The 22,341-nt window shown below is 43.9% G+C and overlaps 1 protein-coding gene across 2 annotated transcripts in view; it reads left to right on the forward strand.

The window, feature by feature from the left end:
- ACOXL (acyl-CoA oxidase like) overlaps positions 1-22,341 on the forward strand; it is a 756,489-nt gene that overhangs the window by 213,914 nt on the left and 520,234 nt on the right. For both annotated transcript variants that reach the window (XM_073557722.1, XM_073557721.1), the window contains exons 9-10: positions 1,122-1,254; positions 14,819-14,853. In XM_073557722.1, the coding sequence (XP_073413823.1) occupies positions 1,122-1,254; positions 14,819-14,853 (168 nt within the window). The remainder of the gene's footprint in view (positions 1-1,121; positions 1,255-14,818; positions 14,854-22,341) is intronic.

Consider the following 22,341-nt stretch of genomic DNA (forward strand, 5'->3'; position numbering starts at 1 on the left):
ATTCAGCTGCCTATGCTTATGTGACAGGGCCTGACTTCTGAGGTCATCTGATTGACAGCCGGCTCCCCTGTGAGGCAGAGAGGATCCAGCTGTCAATCAGAATGACCTTGGAAGTAATGCCTCATCAACTGAGCTGATCAGAAAGGAAGCCTTCGTTCTTTAGACTCGATGTCAACAGAGGCTTCCGAATCCTCGCAGGAGCTGTCTGTGACCACTCTGTGCCATGGAAGAATGGCGCTGTTCACAACAGGCAGGTAAGTTGCACTTACCTGCCTGTTAGTGGTTAGGAACATTTTTTTCTCCTCTTTTTTTTTTAGCCTCAAAAATATGTAAATATTAACCTGCTATTTTTCATGTACTCTTTATATTTATTTTCTACTTTACGTTGGCAAGAAAGATTATTGATCTGAATCCATTTCGCTTTTAGAAAACATTAGAATATTTTCTTAAATAGATGGTTTGATCTAAATTATACTTAAGATGTTGTCCACTACTTTTTAATTTATGGCCCTTTCTTAGGCTAGGTCATCAATGTCTGATCGGCTGTGGTCCGACACCCAGCACCCTTACCGATCAGCTGTTATCTGTGTCTGCAGCAGTGGCCGCTGGCCAGAAGTTCTCACTTGCCGAGGTGCTCCGTCTACTTGTAGTGGCCAGGGCTTGTTACTGTACATCTGCCTCCTATTGATTTGAATAGGAGACGGACGTGCAGCACCATGCCCCGGCCACTACAAATAGACAGTGCAGTTCAGCAAGTGAGAACTTCTGGCCTCCAACACCGATAACAGCTGATTTGCGGGGAAGCCAGTTGTCTGACCCCGGCTGATCAGACATTGATGACCTATGCTAATGAGAAGCCATCAATGTAAAAGTAGTCAACAGCCTCTTTCATCACTAAATAATGAACAGTTCTGTTACTTTCTAATACCATTTGGTTAAATTCTCACCTTTTTCACTACTTGACAGTGAATATTAACATTATTGTATACATCCAGAGACTGATATATAGGCTTAAGAATACCCACGGTTGAAAGCTTTCCAAAAGGATATCTTACATATGCCAGTATAACATGACACTATGAAAGTTGTTTCAGCAAAATGTTTTTATTTTTTTTCCTTAGATTTGGCTCCGTTTTGGCTAACGGCAAATACAGCTCGCCAATTCAGAACAAGAGTGCCCGGTTTAATGCGATGCTTGCTGCTCTCACACCAACAAGATTAGCATTAACATTTCAGGCTCTAGGAGCTATGAAGGTATATGCTTAACTGGTTACATCTAAACATATTGTAGCGTATACCCTAAATAATGTTAGATATACATATCGATTGAAGGGGTTGTCCTGTCTTTGAGTGACTGCAAACTTGTGAATCCTCACCTCATTTGTACTGTGTGTATTCTCCGGTACCGGCATCGGGAATGGGCTGTAATGTGACCGCAAACTCCCGGCCACATTTTGACTTGTTCAAGGCAAGTGTACTGAACGAGGCTGTAAACAGTCTAGTTGGAATGTGGCCAGGAGTATGGATGTCACATACTTGCAGTCACATGACCACTCTCTCCCATTTTCAGCACTGCAGACTTGTGGTTTTAGACAGGACAAACATTTTTAAATAATACCATCTCATTCTAAGGCTGGAGTCAAACTAGCTTATGGCATCCAATGCGAGTTGCTAATGACCCTTCTGCAAGCGGGAGCCGAGTATCATGCTACTGTTCTACAGTCCTCTTGCACAGCTGTGGAGGAAGTAATTTTTCCATCCCCTCCGCTGCCGGTGTCGGCTTATATCGCACCGCACTCAGGTGATATCCGAGTGCTGTGTGTTGATTGTTCTAACATAGAATGACTACAAACTTTAGTTTTAGTACCAGACACCTCCTTTAAAAGGAGAATAATAACCAAACAACTCAAAATGTACAAAAATACATTTCTGACATTTAAAAAAATGTCTATTTTTCATTTCAATAATGATGATAAGCCGTCCATCCATGGAGTCTGTCAGATTCTTAATCTGGTGATGATCACCTTTTTGGGAAATGCCAACCCAAGTTTCCCAGATGCTGTTCCGAGAGGTATTCTCAATAGGGTTCAGGTCAGGCGAGGAAGAGGCCATGTCATTATTCTTTAATCTTTAAAGCCTGGCTAACCAAGCAGTGGAGACTTTCATAGCTGAGATGGAGCTGTAAGATGCTTTTAATAGTAATATCATGTCCCCGTTCCAGTGTGCTGTCTCGTTTGGGTGCATTGCACTCAATTGTAGGCCACATGCCTCCGCTGTCTTCTATTTTCCATATTCAGGAACAGCCCGCACACAATTGAAGGGACACCCGCGGTTCATTTCAACACATAAAAGTTTACTGTACAATTCAAGTACATCACATTGTATCACACGGTATTGTGCACAGCACTTGACATTTATTGTTTCAGTAACACAGTACATTTTCCACTTTACTTTCCATTCTTCTTAAACTATCCCTACATCTGCTTATCCTGTTGGCCCCAGGGATTTCCCGTTCAGTCCTGCAGTATAATCAAGATCCGATACCTTTCCCTCACACAGTTCCACGTCCATCTTCCTCTGTACGGAAGGGGTAGAGCTGCTATATATATAGCACCTGTATCGAGCCGTAGGCTCCAGACATTGAAGAAACGTTTACAGGGAGTATTTTTAAGCCTCATACCGCCAAGAACAATATGTTCTCCTCGTGCTATCAGCCCACTGCACCTCAAACTTCACCTTGTCACTTGGCAAACAAACTCTACTCTAGAAACAGGAAGCAGTCTCCTTTTTACTAGTCCCAATCCCTTGCAATGTAGGCTAGACCATACATTCACTATATCTGTCCCTGCAGCCTGTTGCTTGGCAGATCTAACCTTTCACCTACATTCTAACAGTATGCACTAAGCATATTACACTTATAATGCCTATCATACTGTATGTTATGTCTTAAATCTTATTCTATGTCCTATCCTGTGCATACCTATACTCTTGCTGGAGTGCATTTTTCTCACGCTAGGCATTACCCTTACAGTACCTACACAGCAGCACCATTACCTAAAACATGTTTGTAGTCTTCAGGGGCAAGATCATGACAATCACTGTCTGCACTCTTACAGAGCATTGTCCTGCAGAAAAATCATGATTTTTTGAAAGATGCAGACTTTTTCCTGTACCACTAGTTGAAGAAAGGGTCTTATAAAAACTGGCAAAAGGTGGGTAGTTCATTTTGAGTCCATATTCAACCCAAAATGTTCCAACTAGCTGATTTTTAATTATACCAGCCCACAGCAGCCCACAAAGTGGTGGTCTCTGCCTGTTACTGATCTGGCCCATCCATCTGGTCTATGAAAAGTCACTCTCATCCAGGAGTGGATTAACAGTAGCCAGAGCCCCGGGCAGTTTTGAAGGTTTAGCCCCCTCAGGTACTCTATGTATCATGTGACATGTCACCCCCCCCCAGATAGATCATGTGAGTAACACACAAGTGCTCAGGGGCACATCCATACACGGAAAACGCTTTTTCCCTTATGAACTGCACTATAAATAACATAGCACTATACAAAATAGAGCTTAGGTGGGAGATTAATTTTCCCAAGGGGTCACATGACAGATCGTAACTATTGTGGAGGTCGAACCAATAGGCTGAAATTAATTCTGCTCAATATTAACATAATATAAAATAAGTAATTATTAATAATTGTATGACTTAATACTCAGCAGAATTAAGTACGCTTACATCCACCTACAAACAGTATGACCCACCACATAGCCCCCTACATACAATATGAGCCCTCTCAATCAACAGCCAAAGAAATCAACCTATGGGGCCCTTATACATGTAAACCATAACAAAAAAAAAACTAACATTTTAACTTTATTAGTTAGATTAAAAACCCCATACATGCACACACATTTGCACAATAAAACAGTGATATAAAAAAAAGCAGAAATGAGGGGAGATAGGGACTAGTTTTGCCCTTCACAATTCCTTTCCTGACAGCGGATGTTGGAAACACTAAGTTGAAACGGTATGGGGCCCCTGCTCCTCGCCGTCTGCTCCTATGTAGCCTTACCACTAGTGTTGAGCATTCCGATACCGCAAGTATCGGAATTCCGATACCGACTTCCGATATTTTTTCAATATCGGAATTCGGCATCGGAATCGGAAGTTCAGTTGATTGACGGCCTGACGTCATCATGATGCGCGGTGTGTGCGCATCATGATGCGCCGTCATTTCGGGCCTTCCGGGGGTCTCTGCCGGCCTGCCGGGGGGCTGTGCCGGCCTGCCGGGGGGCTGTGTGGACTGCCCGGGGTCTGTACCGGCCTGCCGGGGGGCTGTGCCGGCCTGCCGGTGGTCTGTGCACCCTGTGGGGGGGTCTGTACCGGCCTGCTGGGGGGCTGTGCCGGCCTGCCGGTGGTCTGTGCACCCTGTGGGTGTCTGTACCGGCCTGCCGGGGGGCTGTGCTGATGTCCGGGGGTCTGTGCAAGCATCGTCCGATGGGACTACAAGTCCCATCTGGCGATGCCTGCTACCATGACAGTGATTGACACATTAGCCAATGATTGGACAGTAGTAGTCCCATCATCCGGCTAATGTGTTAAATGTTAAAAAAAAAAAAATACTACATACATACTACATGCTACATACATACTACATATATACTACATATATACTACATACATACTACATACATGCTACATACATGCTACATACATGCTGCATGCTACATACATACTACATACATACTACATACATACTACATGCATGCTACATGCATGCTACATACATACATGCATGCTACATACATACTACATGCATGCTACATACATACTACATGCATGCTACATACATACTACATGCTACATACATACCACATACATACTACATACATACTACATATATACTACATGCATGCTACATACATACTACATGCTACATACATACCACATACATGCTACATACATACTACATGCATACTACATGCATACTACATGCATACTACATACATACTACATGCATGCTACATACATACTACATGCATGCTACATACATACTACATGCTACATACATACCACATACATACTACATATATACTACATGCATGCTACATACATACTACATGCTACATACATACTACATGCTACATACATACCACATACATACTACATACATACTACATGCTACATACATACTACATATATACTACATGCATGCTACATACATACTACATGCTACATACATACCACATACATACCACATACATGCTACATATATACTACATGCATGCTACATACATACTACATGCTACATACATACCACATACATGCTACATACATACTACATGCATACTACATGCATACTACATGCATACTACATGCATACTACATACATACTACATGCATGCTACATACATACTACATGCATGCTACATACATACTACATGCTACATACATACCACATACATACTACATACATACTACATACTACATATATACTACATGCATGCTACATACATACTACATGCTACATACATACTACATGCTACATACATACCACATACATACTACATATATACTACATGCATGCTACATACATACTACATGCTACATACATACCACATACATATCACATACATGCTACATACATACTACATGCATACTACATGCATACTACATACATACTACATGCATACTACATGCATACTACATGCTACATACATACCACATACATACTACATACATACTACATACATACTACATGCTACATACATACTACATATATACTACATGCATGCTACATACATACTACATGCTACATACATACCACATACATACTACATACATGCTACATACATACTACATATATACTACATGCATGCTACATACATACTACATATATACTACATGCATGCTACATACATACTACATATATACTACATGCATGCTACATACATACTGCATGCTACATGCATGCTACATACATACTACATACATACTACATGCTACATACATACCACATATATACTACATACATACAATACATTTATACAATATATACATAGACATACAGTACATATAACATAGAGTAACATACTTACCAATACTTGTCACATTGTTCCCCGAAGCCATTGTCTTTTCCGGAATAAATATTAACATAACAAACCACAAAAATACTCACCCACGATCCGAAGCAGTCCACGAGTGTGTCCCACGACGATCTTGGGTAGAGAACTGCAGCATCAGATGATGCTGCCGTTCTCTACGGGCTGCAGGAATCCAATGACGGAAGGTAGGTATCCTTCCGCACTGTATTCCTCCGCCACTTAAAAAAAAAAAGTCCCTAGTCTCACTTTATGCCATTGCTGTGTGGGAATTTCCCACACAGCAATGGCATAAAGTGAGACTAGGGACTTTTTTTTTTTTAAGTGGCGGAGGAATACAGTGCGGAAGGATACCTACCTTCCGTCATTGGATTCCTGCAGCCCGTAGAGAACGGCAGCATCATCTGATGCTGCAGTTCTCTACCCAAGATCGTCGTGGGACACACTCGTGGACTGCTTCGGATCGTGGGTGAGTATTTTTCTGGTTTGTTATGTTAATATTTATTCCGGAAAAGACAATGGCTTCGGGGAACAATGTGACAAGTATTGGTAAGTATGTTACTCTATGTTATATGTACTGTATGTCTATGTATGTATTGTATGAATGTATTGTATGTATGTAGTATATATGTGGTATGTATGTAGCATGTAGTATGTATGTAGTATGTATGTAGCATGCATGTAGCATGCAGTATGTATGTAGCATGCATGTAGTATATATGTAGTATGTATGTAGCATGCATGTAGTATATATGTATGAATGTATGTAGCATGTAGTATGTATGTAGTATGTATGTGGTATGTATTTAGCATGTAGTATGTATGTAGTATGTATGTAGCATGCATGTAGTATGTATGTAGTATATATGTAGTATGTATGTAGCATGTAGTATGTATGTAGCATGCATGTAGTATATATGTAGTATATATGTAGCATGTAGCATGTATGTAGTATGTATGTGGTATGTATGTAGCATGTAGTATGTATGTAGCATGCATGTAGTATATACGTAGTATGTATGTAGCATGTAGTATGTATGTAGCATGCATGTAGTATATATGTAGTATGTATGTAGCATGTAGTATGTATGTAGCATGCATGTAGTATATACAGTGCCTACAAGTAGTATTCAACCCCCTGCAGATTTAGCAGGTTTACACATTCGGAATTAACTTGGCATTGTGACATTTGGACTGTAGATCAGCCTGGAAGTGTGAAATGCACTGCAGCAAAAAAGAATGTTATTTCTTTGTTTAATTTTTTTTTAAATTGTGAAAAGTTTATTCAGAGGGTCATTTATTATTCAACCCCTCAAACCACCAGAATTCTGTGTGGTTCCCCTAAAGTATTAAGAAGTATTTCAGGCACAAAGAACAATGAGCTTCACATGTTTGGATTAATTATCTCTTTTTCCAGCCTTTTCTGACTATTTAAGACCCTCCCCAAACTTGTGAACAGCACTCATACATGGTCAACATGGGAAAGACAAAGGAGCATTCCAAGGCCATCAGAGACAAGATCGTGGAGGGTCACAAGGCTGGCAAGGGGTACAAAACCCTTTCCAAGGAGTTGGGCCTACCTGTCTCCACTGTTGGGAGCATCATCCGGAAGTGGAGGCTTATGGAACTACTGTTAGCCTTCCACGGCCTGGACAGCCTTTGAAAGTTTCCTCCCGTGCCGAGGCCAGGCTTGTCCGAAGAGTCAAGGCTAACCCAAGGACAACAAGGAAGGAGCTCCGGGAAGATCTCATGGCAGTGGGGACATTGGTTTCAGTCAATACCATAAGTAACGTATTCCACCGCAATGGTCTCCGTTCCAGACGAGCCCGTAAGGTACCTTTACTTTCAAAGCGTCATGTCAAGGCTCGTCTACAGTTTGCTCATGATCACTTGGAGGACTCTGAGACAGACTGGTTCAAGGTTCTCTGGTCTGATGAGACCAAGATCGAGATCTTTGATGCCAACCACACACGTGACGTTTGGAGACTGGATGGCACTGCATACGACCCCAAGAACACCATCCCTACAGTCAAGCATGGTGGTGGCAGCATCATGCTGTGGGGCTGTTTCTCAGCCAAGGGGCCTGGCCATCTAGTCCGCATCCATGGGAAGATGGATAGCACGGCCTACCTGGAGATTTTGGCCAAGAACCTCCGCTCCTCCATCAAGGATCTTAAGATGGGTCGTCATTTCATCTTCCAACAAGACAACGACCCAAAGCACACAGCCAACAAAACCAAGGCCTGGTTCAAGAGGGAAAAAATCAAGGTGTTGGAGTGGCCTAGTCAGTCTCCTGACCTTAACCCAATTGAAAACTTGTGGAAGGAGCTCAAAATTAAAGTCCACATGAGACACCCAAAGAACCTAGATAACTTGGAGAAGATCTGCATGGAGGAGTGGGCCAAGATAACTCCAGAGACCTGTGCCGGCCTGATCAGGTCTTATAAAAGACGATTATTAGCTGTAATTGCAAACAAGGGTTATTCCACAAAATAGTAAACCTAGGGGTTGAATAATAATTGACCCACACTTTTATGTTTAAAATTTATTAAAATTTAACTGAGCAACATAACTTTTTGGTTTGTAAGATTTATGCATCTGTTAATAAATCCTGCTCTTGTGTGAAGTTTGAAGGCTCTAACTTATTTGCATCTTATCAAACCTGCTAAATCTGCAGGGGGTTGAATACTACTTGTAGGCACTTATGTAGTATGTATGTAGCATGTAGTATGTATGTAGCATGTAGTATGTATGTAGCATGCATGTAGTATATATGTAGTATGTAGCATGTAGTATGTATGTAGCATGCATGTAGTATATATGTAGTATGTAGCATGTAGTATGTATGTAGCATGCATGTAGCATGTACTATGTATGTAGCATGCATGTAGTATATATGTGTTATGTATGTAGCATGTAGCATGCATGTAGCATGCATGTAGTATGTATGTAGTATGTATGTAGTATGTATGTAGTATGTATGTAGTATATATGTGGTATGTATGTAGCATGTAGTATGTATGTAGCATGCAGTATGTATGTAGCATGCATGTAGTATATATGTAGTATGTATGTAGTATATATGTAGTATGTATGTTGCATGTAGTATTTATGTAGTATGAATGTAGCATGTATGTAGCATGTATGTAGTATGTAGTATGAATGTAGCATGTATGTAGTATGCATGTTGTATGTATGTAGCATGTAATTTTTTTTTTTTTTTTTTACATTCAACACATTAGCCGGATGATAGGACTATTACTGTCCCATCATTGGCTAATGTGTCAATCACTGTCATGGTAGCAGGCATCGCCCGATGGGACTTGTAGTCCCATCGGACGATGCCTGCACAGACCCCCGAAGCCTGCACAGACCACCGGCAGGCCGGCACAGCCCCCCGGCAGGCCGGCACAGCCCCCCGGCAGGCCGGCACAGCCCACCGGAGCCTGCACAGACCACCGGCAGGCCGGCACAGCCCCCCGGCAGGCCGGCACAGCCCCCCGGCAGGCCGGCACAGCCCACCGGAGCCTGCACAGCCCCCCGGCAGGCCGGCACAGCCCCCCGGCAGGCCGGCACAGCCCACCGGAGCCTGCACAGACCACCGGCAGGCCGGCACAGCCCCCCGGCAGGCCGGCACAGCCCACCGGAGCCTGCACAGACCACCGGCAGGCCGGCACAGCCCCCCGGCAGGCCGGCACAGCCCCCCGGCAGGCCGGCACAGCCCACCGGAGCCTGCACAGACCACCGGCAGGCCGGCACAGCCCCCCGGCAGGCCGGCACAGTCCCCCGGCAGGCCGGCACAGCCCACCGGAGCCTGCACAGCCCACCGGCAGGCCGGCACAGCCCACCGGCAGGCCGGCACAGCCCCCCGGCAGGCCGGCACAGCCCACCGGAGCCTGCACAGACCACCGGCAGGCCGGCACAGCCCCCCGGCAGGCCGGCACAGCCCCCCGGCAGGCCGGCACAGCCCACCGGAGCCTGCACAGCCCCCCGGCAGGCCGGCACAGCCCCCCGGCAGGCCGGCACAGCCCCCCGGCAGGCCGGCACAGCCCACCGGAGCCTGCACAGACCACCGGCAGGCCGGCACAGCCCCCCGGCAGGCCGGCACAGCCCCCCGGCAGGCCGGCACAGCCCACCGGAGCCTGCACAGACCACCGGCAGGCCGGCACAGCCCCCCGGCAGGCCGGCACAGACCACCGGAGCCTGCACAGACCCCCTGGCAGGCCGGCACAGCCCCCCGAAAGGCCCGTACAGACCCCAGAGAGGCTGTACAAGGGCAGGAAAGGGTTTTTCTTATTCCGATACCGGAAGTCCCAATGACTTGAATGGGACTTCCGGTATCGGAATCGGCGATACCGATACTTTTTTTAAAGATCGGCCGATACCATCCGATACGATACTTTGAAGTATCGGACGGTATCGCTCAACTCTACTTACCACTACTCTGACTGATCAGGCATCCTCAATAGGTGATCAGATAATATGTAATGAACATATATAAATATATACAACATAGATCAACTAGTGGGCTGAGGGGTATCTTCAATATCTTTCAACACTCTGACCAAAAAAAAAAGAATAACAAAGTCCTACAAGAAACATATTTGATGTCCTTGTCAAACAAATAACCCTTCAGATCACAAATGGCCACTCAAGTGACAGTGCAATTAACACCATAAAACATCCATATAACTCAGTCACATTTCTATGGACATATGGACTATCCTATATATCCCCCTCTTTTGGTCATTCAGGATTTTATCAGGGAATTCCTTCAATCAGGGCAAGAAAATGAGACCATGAGCCGTACTGCAATAAGAATTTTAGCACTCAGGCAATATTCCCCTACATAGTCCCCTACATACAATATTAGCCTCCACACAGCCCCATACATACAGTATGAATCCACATACAGCCCCTACATGCAATGAGTCCACACACCACCCTCTACATACTGCATGGGCCCCTCATAGCTTTATATAGTTTGGCATTGGAAAATCTGCATAAAAATATGTTCAAAATACTCATTTGCCTAATAATTGTACAAGCAGTGTAGTCCCCACACTGTAAGATGGCCAAACCAGTAGGCCCCACACTGTATGCTGCCGAAACAGTAATCCCCAAACTGTATTATGACCCCCCACAATAGCCCCACAGTAGTCCATACACTGTATTATGGCCCCCACAGTATCCCCACTCGGTATTGTGGTCGCCACAGTAGCCTTTACACTGTATGCTGCCCCCACAGTAATCGCCACACTGTATTATGACCCCCAAAATAGCCCTGCACTCAGTGATGCCCCACAGTAGTCCATACACTGTATTATGGCCCCACAGTATCCCCACTCGGTATTGTGGTCGCCACAGTAGCCTTTACACTGCATGATGCCACCACAGTAATCCCCACACTATCCCCCCCAGTGCTAGAAAAATAAAAACATCTCATACTCTCCTAGCCCCGAATCTTGGCGAGTACGCCTTACATAGCAGCAAGGTATGGACATCCAATGCGGTGAGGTCATTGCGCCAGGGCACTCAAAGGACTTCAGAATCCCAGCGTGATGATGTGATCACATCTCTTCACACAAATACACATCACCTAATCTGCTTCAAACCAATAAGCATTCAAGTTTATACAGGTTTGAGTTGGAAAATGTGTGAGGATGACATATCCATTATGCTCACTTGATTAATAATTGTGCACGCAGTGTATGAGCTAAAAGTTTTCATGTCAGATTGCAGATGTTGTTGATAATTTTGCTCTCCGAATAAGGAGCGATGAGGACGATGTGATCATTACGGATTATGGAATCTAAGGAAAATAAACAGGGGCTGCATAATCTCTCCACCTTAGAAAAGGGATTGTCATCTTTTTAATAAATTAAAGGGACCCCAATTTCAGCGTTGTCATTCATTGGCTTACTTTCTGTAGTTTCAATAAAATCCCTGTTTAATCAACAAGAGATTATCTCTAGAGGACTAGTAAACCTGCTGCCATGTAGTTCCCCATATTCATGAGCTATGTGTAACCCCGCCTCTACCACTGATTGGCAGCTTTTTGCCTATGCACAGTGTTGTGAATTCTCTTGCTCGGAGTTCTGAGCCAAAGCTCCCTCTGCTCCCTCTGGTGGTTGCTGAGAGTAGTGGAGCTGGTCAGGTGGATGGAAGTTCCCCACCTGACGACGATAATTGGAAACCTGGGATTACTGGCTGGGAGCATATAATTGAGCTGGCTGCTCTTGGAGGTTGCTAGTGATTTCCTCAGTGTGCATTTGGAGCTCTTTTGTCCTCTGCCTGATCTGCATGGTTGAGCTAAGTGATTCTTTTGCTAATCCTTTGCATCTAATCTGGTTGTGTCTTTTTTTTGCTTTCTGTTTTGCTGCTAGGGTTCAGCGTGCTCCCTGCTGGGGGGCAGCGCTGGGCCCCGCTTCTTATGTTGCAGCTTGTTCAGTCCCCTGTTATGTTAGTATCTTTTTGCTTTGCTGCCAGTTTATACCAGAGTGGTGATCTAGCGGGGGTGAGATCGTGTGATCTCAGGTTTTTTGTATATCGGTAGTGTTGGGCTTTTTCAGGGTTTTGTGCATGATTGCAGACAGTATCTTTTCTGTCCTGTCCTGTCTAGACAGCTTGGGACCCACCGTTTGCTCAGTCTGTTCTCTGCCTGTGTTTGTGTCTCATCTTGTCTCACCGACAATATCTTTTTGGGGGCTGTCTATTCCTTTGGGAATCTGCTCCGGGGCAGTTTAGATTTCATCTTTCTGTCTTTAGGCTTAGTTAGTCCTCCGGCTGTGACGAAGCATCTAGGGCATCGTAGGAACGCTCCACGGCTACTGCTAGTTGTGTGGATAGGATCAGGGGTCTGCAATCCGCTTAGTTACCAACCTCTCTGGTCTTCTGGTGACTTAGCCTGTTCCTGCCATCCTCCTCGGTGACCCATTCACAACAGCACAATGTACACAGGAAGCTGCCAATCGATGGTGTGCATGGGATTATACAGAGTTCAGCTTTCTGAGAACTGGTAGATCTGCAGCAGATAAAACATTGATCTTATCTAAACTTCAGCAAATAGCCCAGTAAGTGATACATCACTGGAATCATGATTTCTCCCCATGTATCATGCTGCTCTCAGATAGTGACACAACAAGAAAACACAAAATAACAAATTTGAAAAAATACTCTGCAGTAAAAACATTGCAGTAATCAGCAAGTGCTGTATAACAAATACAGGGTATTTAGTCGATATGTTTTTTGCAAAAAATATATACCAAGCTGCTTCACCACGTCACGGTAACCCTTCACGAAGCAGTCCCTATGTAACGTATTTAAAACCTGAACATCTGAACAGTGACTAAAATTAACAGGATTCGGACAGGCACTTCTTAGTATGGGCTTGTGGTGCAGGACAGCTCATTTATGTGCATGCTACACAGGAGAGGGGTGGGGTCTCCCAAACCATGCTGAGCATGGAAAAAACGGATTAAAAACATATGTAACATGCACAAGTGTGAACAAGTCGGTAAGACAATGCTCACACCACCCAATGGCTGAGACACAACAAGAAAACACAAAATAACAAATTTGAAAAAATACTCAGCAGTAAAAACATGACAGTAATCAGCAAGTGCTGTATAACAAATACAGGGTATTTAGTCGATATGTTTTTTGCAAAAAATATATACCAAGCTGCTTCACCACGTCACGGTAACCCTGTATTTGTTATACAGCACTTGCTGATTACTGTCATGTTTTTACTGCAGAGTATTTTTTCAAATTTGTTATTTTGTATTTTCTTGTTGTGTCTAAGCCATTGGGTGGTGTGAGCATTGTCTTACCGACTTGTTCACACTTGTGCATGTTACATATGTTTTTAATCCGTTTTTTCCGTACTCAGCATGGTTTGGAAGACCCCACCCCTCTCCTGTGTAGCATGCACATAAATGAGCTGTCCTGCACCACAAGCCCATACTAAGAAGTGCCTGTCCGAATCCTGTTCATTTTAGACACTGTTCAGATGTTCAGGTTTTAAATACGTTAGATAGGGACTGCTTCGTGAAGGGTTACCGTGACGTGGTGAAGCAGCTTAGTATATATTTTTTGCAAAAAACATATCACCTAAATACCCTGTATTTGTTATACAGCACTTGCTGATTACTGTCATGTTTTTACTGCAGAGAATTTTTTCAAATTTGTTATTTTGTGTTTTCTTGTTGTGTCTCAGCCATTGGGTGGTGTGAGCATTGTCTTACCGACTTGTTCACACTTGTGCATGTTACATATGTTTTTAATCTGCTCTCAGATAGTGTAGCAAAAACATTGTATCAGATTCCCTTTGTGCATTTTGACAGATAAATTCAGTGTAGGCCGCAATTCTCTTTAGATTACTGTTGACCAAATGTCTGTGTCTGTCAGAAATTTTTTCCTGAACCTCTCCACCCCCTCTACACTTTACTTGTATGATTGGCTACATATATATCTGTCCCCACTGGAAAATAGAGAGTAAGCCACTGCCAGAGCCTTTTAATGCACATTAATAAATTACATTTGCTAACCCATTATTCATCTTCTATAATCCCATACTCTATAACCAACATTATTGGGTAGAATCGTCAAAAGAATTTGATACCTTTTTAATAGAATTTCTTTGTGACAAGTAATAGGATTTGATAAAATCTCTTGTTGTCTGTGAAAGGTAACATTGGTTTATTAATCTTTACAGCTCGGATTGACTATAGCCATTCGATACAGTCACAGGTAAGAGAATTTCAATTCTTGCTAATCTAAAGCCCCCGTTACACACTGCGATATCGCTAGCAATATCGCTGTAAAGTCACCGATTTTGTGACGTTGCAGCGATATTGCTAGCGATATCGCTGCATGTGATACTTACCTCCGACCGGCTCCCCCGCTGGTTATCGCTGATCGCGCGAGAAGCTCCTGGACCATTCCTCGTCAGCCACTTCCTGCTGCGCTTCCTGTGGCGCCGACGAGCGACGCGTGGAGCCGGGCGGGAGGACGCAGGATCGCCTCGTCTGACAGGTAAGTAGCGATCCCCGTCCCCAGCGATGTCGCTGGTGAGACCTGCCTGTGTGGCAGCTCACTAGCGACCACCTAGCGATGCACCAGCGATCCTGACCGCGTCATATCGCTGGTCGGGATCGCTGGTGCATCGCTAGGTGTAACGGTACCCTAAGATTAGTCTTGTATATGCAGTTTATAGTGTTTACCATGTATAATTTACCTCCTTAATTAAACACTGCATCAGTTGTTTTTTAAAGAGAAAGGTCCAGTTGTGTGAAAAGTTATTGCCCCTTCCTAATTTCCTATTCTTTTGCATGTTTGTCACACTTAAATGTTTCAGATCACCAAACAAATTGAAATATTAGACAAGGGCCAGAGCTGCCAATGGTGATTATAGGAGACTTTAATAACGTTGTACTCCCAGTTTGGACAAATTTCCAGGGGGGATGGAATAATATCGCCTTTTGGAAGGTTATTTAAAGAGGTGGGACTGCTGGACATTTGGAGGGAAAAATTTCTGAACAACAGAGTGTACTCATGTGTATCATCAACGTATCAGTCATTATCGAGAATAGACATTGCTCTGTGCAATGCTCAAATGATTTCAATGGTCACAAAAATGGAATATCAACCTAGATCCCGAACAGAGCACTCGCCACTTTGGATGCAGATACAGGTGGCTCCAGAAAGCACTAGAACGGGGAGGGTGGAAACTTAACCCATTCTGGCTCAAGATAATTAATTTTGCTAAAATTAAAGAGCAGATTAAGGAATTTTTTTTAAATGAACTCTGGCACGGCCCATAGTAGTACAGTCTGGGATACGATAAAATCCTTTCTGAGGGGTATCCTAATTAGAGAAATTAAGATCGTAAAAGATAGGTCACGGGAAAAAGGGGAGATCTTGGAAGACAGAGTTCGAGAAACTGAGGGCCGGGTTATACAAGACAATAGTGAGGAAAATAGGGGAAACTGGAAAGAGGCCCAAAAACAATAACACATCAAACAGAACAGGCGGATAATAAAAGAATGTTTATAAAACAACAGTTCTAAAAGGAGGGGGAGACCACGGGAAAATTATTAGCTCAAATAGCTCAAGCGCAAAAAGAAAACACATGTATACACAGGTTGAAAGATAACATGGATAGAACACATACTCGGACGTCAGATATTCTACAGCTTTTACGAGAATTCTAAATGAAATTATATTCATCTGGGGTGGCGTGTACACAAGAGGAACTAAGGGAATACCTACAAGGGATTCACATACCAAGCTTGAGCGAGGGTGACAGGAATTTTCTAGAAACACCAGTCACCATAGAAGAAATGCAAAATGCAATAGGAAGCATGTCAAATGACAAAGCGCCAGGACTAGATGGTCTCCCGATAGAAATTTTTAAAACATTTCAGGAAGAAATGGCACCACATTACTTAGAAATGATTAATGGGGCATTAAATGAGGGAGAATTACCGAAATCATTATATGAAGCTACAATAGTGGTATTACCTAAGGAGGGAAAATAAAGAATTGCCAGATTCTTATAGACCCACTTCATTATTAACAACAGACATAAGAATATTAGCTAAAATACTGGCGAATAGGTTGAGCTCCGTTATTACGACAATAGTTCACTCAGATCAGGCCGGCTTCATGCCATCCAAAGCAACCACCATTAATTTACGTAGGCTATTTTTAAATCTGCAGGCAGTACAATCTTACCCGGGGGTAAGGCAGTGCTTTCCTTGGATGCCACGAAGGCATTCAATAGTGTGGAGTCGGGATACATGAGGGAAACTCTGCAAAAAATGGGCTTTGGCCCTATATTTATTAAGTGGGTACAGTTGTTATATAAAGCCCCAGTAGCAAAGATAAGGGCTAATGGGGAAACCTTGAAAAGTTTCAATCTGTTCAGGGGAACAAGACAGGGCTACCCATTATCCCCTCTCCTTTTCGCTATAGCAATAGAGCCATTTGCATGTATTAGACAGCTCCAGGAAATAAAAGGTTTTGCTTATGGACTTAGAGAGGAGCTGATAGCATTATATGCGAACGACATATTGTTTGTGGGGGATATGTCTGCATCTCTTCCAAAGATTATGGACATAATTGCTAGGTTCGGTGTATTCTCGGGATTAAAAATTGAGGAAAGTCGGCTTTACTCCCTTTAGAAAATAACGACAATCTTCAAGTGGGAAGTTTCTCAAAAATCCAAGTAGTTAAAATAAAATATTTAGGTATTCAAGTAACTGGGAAGTGAACGATTATACGTAACTGAATCTTGGCCCTTTAATAGTAAAATCAAGGAAGAAGATGGGAACTTGGGGAAAATTACCGCTGTCCCCCGTTGGGAGAACAAATCTAATCAAAATGTGCCTTTTATCTATCCTTTACATTTTACATAATTCCCCAGTGTGAATTCCGAAACACTGGTTAAAAAAAAATGCATAATATTTTTAGAGATTTAGTGTGGAAGAAAGGGGTACCTAGAATCAAATTGGAGAAATTTCAGTTGCCAAAGGATCAGGGTGGATTGGCATTACCTGATGCGTGGGGATACTTTCTGGCCTCTCAACTACAACATTTTAAAGGATGGGCACTGGAGAAAAATAATGAAGCTGGGGCATTGATTATTAAATTTATGGGGGGTGGCAATAATATTTTAGACCTTTTGGAATCAGATGGCCTTAGAGACAGGTTACGTAGTGCCCCAACGCTGTTCCTTATTCATTAGATATGATGGACTTGCAAAAAATTATGGGAAATGGGAACCTATTCTCAATACACCCCTCTATGGAATAACATACACTTGAGAGAATTATACCATTTGGAGGGATTTGGGGGGTAGAAAAAGCAAGGGTTGAGATATTTGCATCAGGTATATGTGGGGGGGAATATTTGTTCCTTTGACCATTTAAAACAAACTTAATAGATAAAAAATTCAGAATTCTATAAGTATTTACAATTGCGATATGCCTTGAGGGCCCAGGATAATATAACACCGATTAGAATGTCCACTAACGGGTTACTAGACCATGTTGCCAAAGCAAAAAGGACGAAAGGGCTGATTTCCTTAATATATCAATCACTATTGAGTAGAGTTGAGCGAAACAGGTCGGTCAATTTAAAAAATCGCCGACTTTCGCCAAAGTCAGGTTTCATAAAATGAAACCTGACCATAGTGTGAGGTCGGCCATGATGTCAGCGACCCGAGCGCCAAAGTCGCCTTTCAAATGATGCTTCCAGCACCTTTTTTCAGCCAATGATGGAGGACGCACACTGTGGGCAACGCGATGACATAGGCAGCGGCCAGCACCATCTTAGAGAAAGGCATTCAAGTGATTGGCTGGCTTTGTGTGGCGTCACAGGGGGTATAAAAGGCTGTGAACGCCGACCGCCATCTTACTTCTGCCAATCTTACAATAGGGAGAGGTGCTGCTGCTGATTCTGAACAGGGAGAGCGTTAGGCAGGGAAGAAGGAAAAAAAAAACTGCTTCTGCTGATAGCAATTTTTACTGTACAGTTAGTGTGCAGTGAAAGGAGAGGATTTTTGTTGTGTGCAGCAGTGCTGGTGGTGATTAGGCTGCCTTTTAAGGCTACCTGCTAGCTGCATTGCTATGTGCACACTGCTGTTCAAACTGCTTTTTTCAAAGCACTCCAAATTTTATTATTTTGTCCTGGTGAGTTACTGAGCGTTCATTTTTTCACACATAGTTTAGCGGTGTACGCTCCTCACACACTACTGTGTATTCCGGCTGGTATCACGGACAAATAGAAGCTATCTGGGTGTGACTCTGGAAGAAAAAGCCGAGGAGTTTGTCCGTTTTTCCAGACCTACACCTTAGAGTTGTGTCCGTTTTTCAAACAGTTTCGTATATCTGCTGTTTGATTACAGTCAAAACTAGACAGAGACAGCGTGTGTCAGTCCGTATACAAATACACTGAGCTTGACAATTTTCCATACAGACGCCGTCTAGTGGTGTACGCTCCTCACACACTACCGTGTATTCCGGCTGGTATCACGGACATATAGAAGCTACCTGGGTGTGACTCTGGAAAAAAAAAACGAGGCGTTTGTCTGTTTTTCCACACCTACACCTTAGAGCCGTGTCCGTTTTTCAAACAGTTTCGTATATCTGCTGTTTGATTACGGTCCAATACATACAATACACGGAGCTTGACAATTTTACATACACACCGTACAGCGGTGTACGCTCCTCACACACTACCGTGTACCGCCTTCTAGCACGGACAAATAGAAGCTACCTGTGTGTTACTCTGGAAAAAAAAAACGAGTTGTTTGTCCGTTGTTCCACACCTACACCTTAGAGTCGTGTCCGTTTTTCAAACAGTTCCATATATCTGCTTGTTGGATTACGGTCCAATACATACTGTGAGAGCGTCTGTGACTAACATAATATATACGTTGATTTAATTTGTTTAATACATCTTACACAGCTGGACGCTCCTCATACATTACCATCTCTCTGCTGGTATTTTGGTTACATTTTCCCAAACATGAGGAAGTATGGTGGAACAGGCCGCAGACGTGGGCAGGGGGCGCGGCTGGTACTGATGGTGGTGGTGCATCGGGTGGTTCTGGCAAAAGCACAATAGCAGCTAAGGCAGGAGGTGTTAAGCCTGTGTCATCCTCTGGGCCAAGAAGGCTGTAAGGTTGCCTTTTCTTGGAGTAGGAAAACCGCTTTTAAAGCTGGAGCATCAGGAACAGGTTTTGGCATACATTGCCGAAACAGCCACCAGCTCTATTGCCTCCTCTTCTGAACGGTCGAAACCTGCAAGCACGGAGTTGTCAATGCAGGGTTCTGGTCATAAAAAACCCCTTTCCTTGTGTCCTTCACCCCCACCAAAAGTTATGGATGCGGCAGCCCACACTGCAGATTACTCTATGGAGCTCTTTTCACATACCATGCCTGGGTTATCCAGTCAAATCCTGAATTCCCCAGTCCAAGATGAATAATACATGGACTGCACTGATGCACAGCCACTGCTAGATGATTCTGCTGGTACATTGACCCACAGCACTACATTGCCCTCGCAGTCTATTGAGCCAGAATCTGACCCTGATAAAACCTAGGTGCCCCTTCGCGCATACCATACCACCTTACACGGTGACATAGAGGAAGGTAAAGAGGAAGGTGCAGATGACTTTGAAGAAGAGGTGATGGATGACCCATTTCTGGACCTGGATTGGCATCCATTGGGGGAGGAGGGTGGCGCTGGCAATAGTTCAGATAAGGAGAAGGATCCGCAGCAGGCATTGACATTGCAGCAGCGGTTATCTAGCAGGCCCGTAGCTGTCCTAAAACGTGGAACAAAAACGAAGAGTCGCAGGACAGCTTGACCAGATGGTCAACTTAGCACAGCGTGCAAGGCCAGAAAATGTTTACCATAGTAGGAAGAGTGCAGTGTGGCACTTCTTTGTCCAAAATCCTAATGATGAGGCAAAGGTTACCTGTAAGAAGTGCGGAAGGACCTTTAGCCGAGGTAAACAATTCAGAAATTTGAATACCAGTTGCATGCTTAGACATTTAATCAACATGCACTTGCAAGCGTGGACGCACTACAAAACCTCAGGTAGCACATGTGCACCTGCTCCGACTGAAGGTAGCCAACAACGCTCCATCGCTACCCCCACTGTAAGACCACCGCCACCATTAAGCACACCTCCTCTTCCTCGGACTTGCCCAATTACGCCCTTTGCAGCAGCTGAATGTCCAGCCAACACATCTACATATGCCAATTTTTAAACCTCCCTAACTGGGCTGCCCACCCCTCCCCCAATGGCTGGGGTCAAGACCTGGCACACCCCAGCAAGTGCCGTTGCTCTGAACAGGTGGATGGGCCCACTGATGGCCGCCGGCAATGGCACAGGGCCCCTCATAGTACAATACAGTGTCTCAGACGGTGGGAGTGCCCACTCGCCGTCAGACACACCAGCGTACTATGAGGGGCCCTGTGCCAGTACCGTCGACCACGATTGTGCTCCCCCTGCTTGGTCATGGCCACAGCACTTGCAAGTTGCAATACTTACCTCTCCCTGCTCCACCGCTGTGTAGTCTGGGCAGTTAAATCCTTCACAGGGAAGGCCACTCGAAATTTGGTGTATTGATCAATGATGGTTAAGATGTAGCTATGGCCTGTCCTGCTGGCCTCTACCTTCAGATGATCAATGGCTACCATTTGAAATGGACGTCAACTTAGAATCATAGAATCGTAGAGTTGGAACGGACCTCCTGGGCCATCTGGTCCAACCCCCTGCTCAAGGCAGGATTCGCTAAATCATCCCAGTCAGATGTCTGTCCAGCCTCTGTTTGAAGACTTCCATTGAAGGAGAACTCACCACTTCTCGTGGCAGCCTGTTCCACTCATTGATCACTCTAACTGTCAAAAAGTTTTTTCTAATATCTAATCTGTGTCTCCTCCCATTCAGTTTCATCCCATTGCTTCTAGTCTTTCCTTGTGCAAATGAGAATAAAGTTGATCCTTCTACAATGTGACAGCCCTTTAGATATTTGTAGACAGCTATTAAGTCTCCTCTCAGTCTTCTCTATTGCAAACTAAACATTCCCAAATCCTGCAACCTTTCCTCATAAGACAGGGTTTGCAGACCGGCCACCATTCTGGTCGCTCTTTTCTGAACTTGCTCCAGTTTGTTGATGTCTTTTTTAAAATGTGGTGCCCAAAACTGGACACAATATTCCAGATGAGGTCTGACCAAAGAGGAGTAGAGGGAAATAATGACTTCACGTGATCTAGACTGTATGCTTCTGTTAATACATCCTAGAATTGCATTTGCCTTTTTTGCTGCTGCATCACACTGTTGACTCATATTCAGTCTGTGATCTATTAGTATACCCAAGTCTTTTTCACATAGTCCTATTCCTCCCATTCTATATATGCTTTTTTCATTTTTATTGCCCAGATGTAGTACTTTGCATTTCTCCCTGTTAAAAACCATTCTATTAGTTGCTGCCCACTTCTCCAGTTTATTTAAATCTTTTTGAATCCTCTCTCTCTCTTCTCTAGTATTAGCTATCCCTCCTAGCTTTGTGTCATCAGCAAATTTAATCAGTTTACCCTCAATTCCTTCATCTAAATCGTTGATAAAGATGTTGAACAATACAGGGCCCAGGACAGAGCCCTGTGGTACCCCACTTGAGACATTCTTCCAACTGGATGTGCAGCCATTTACGACCACTCTTT

Source organism: Dendrobates tinctorius, unplaced genomic scaffold (assembly GCF_039654945.1).
Source record: "Dendrobates tinctorius isolate UK_male_01 unplaced genomic scaffold, ASM3965494v1 ptg000250l, whole genome shotgun sequence".
NCBI classification, from domain to species: Eukaryota; Metazoa; Chordata; class Amphibia; order Anura; family Dendrobatidae; genus Dendrobates; species Dendrobates tinctorius.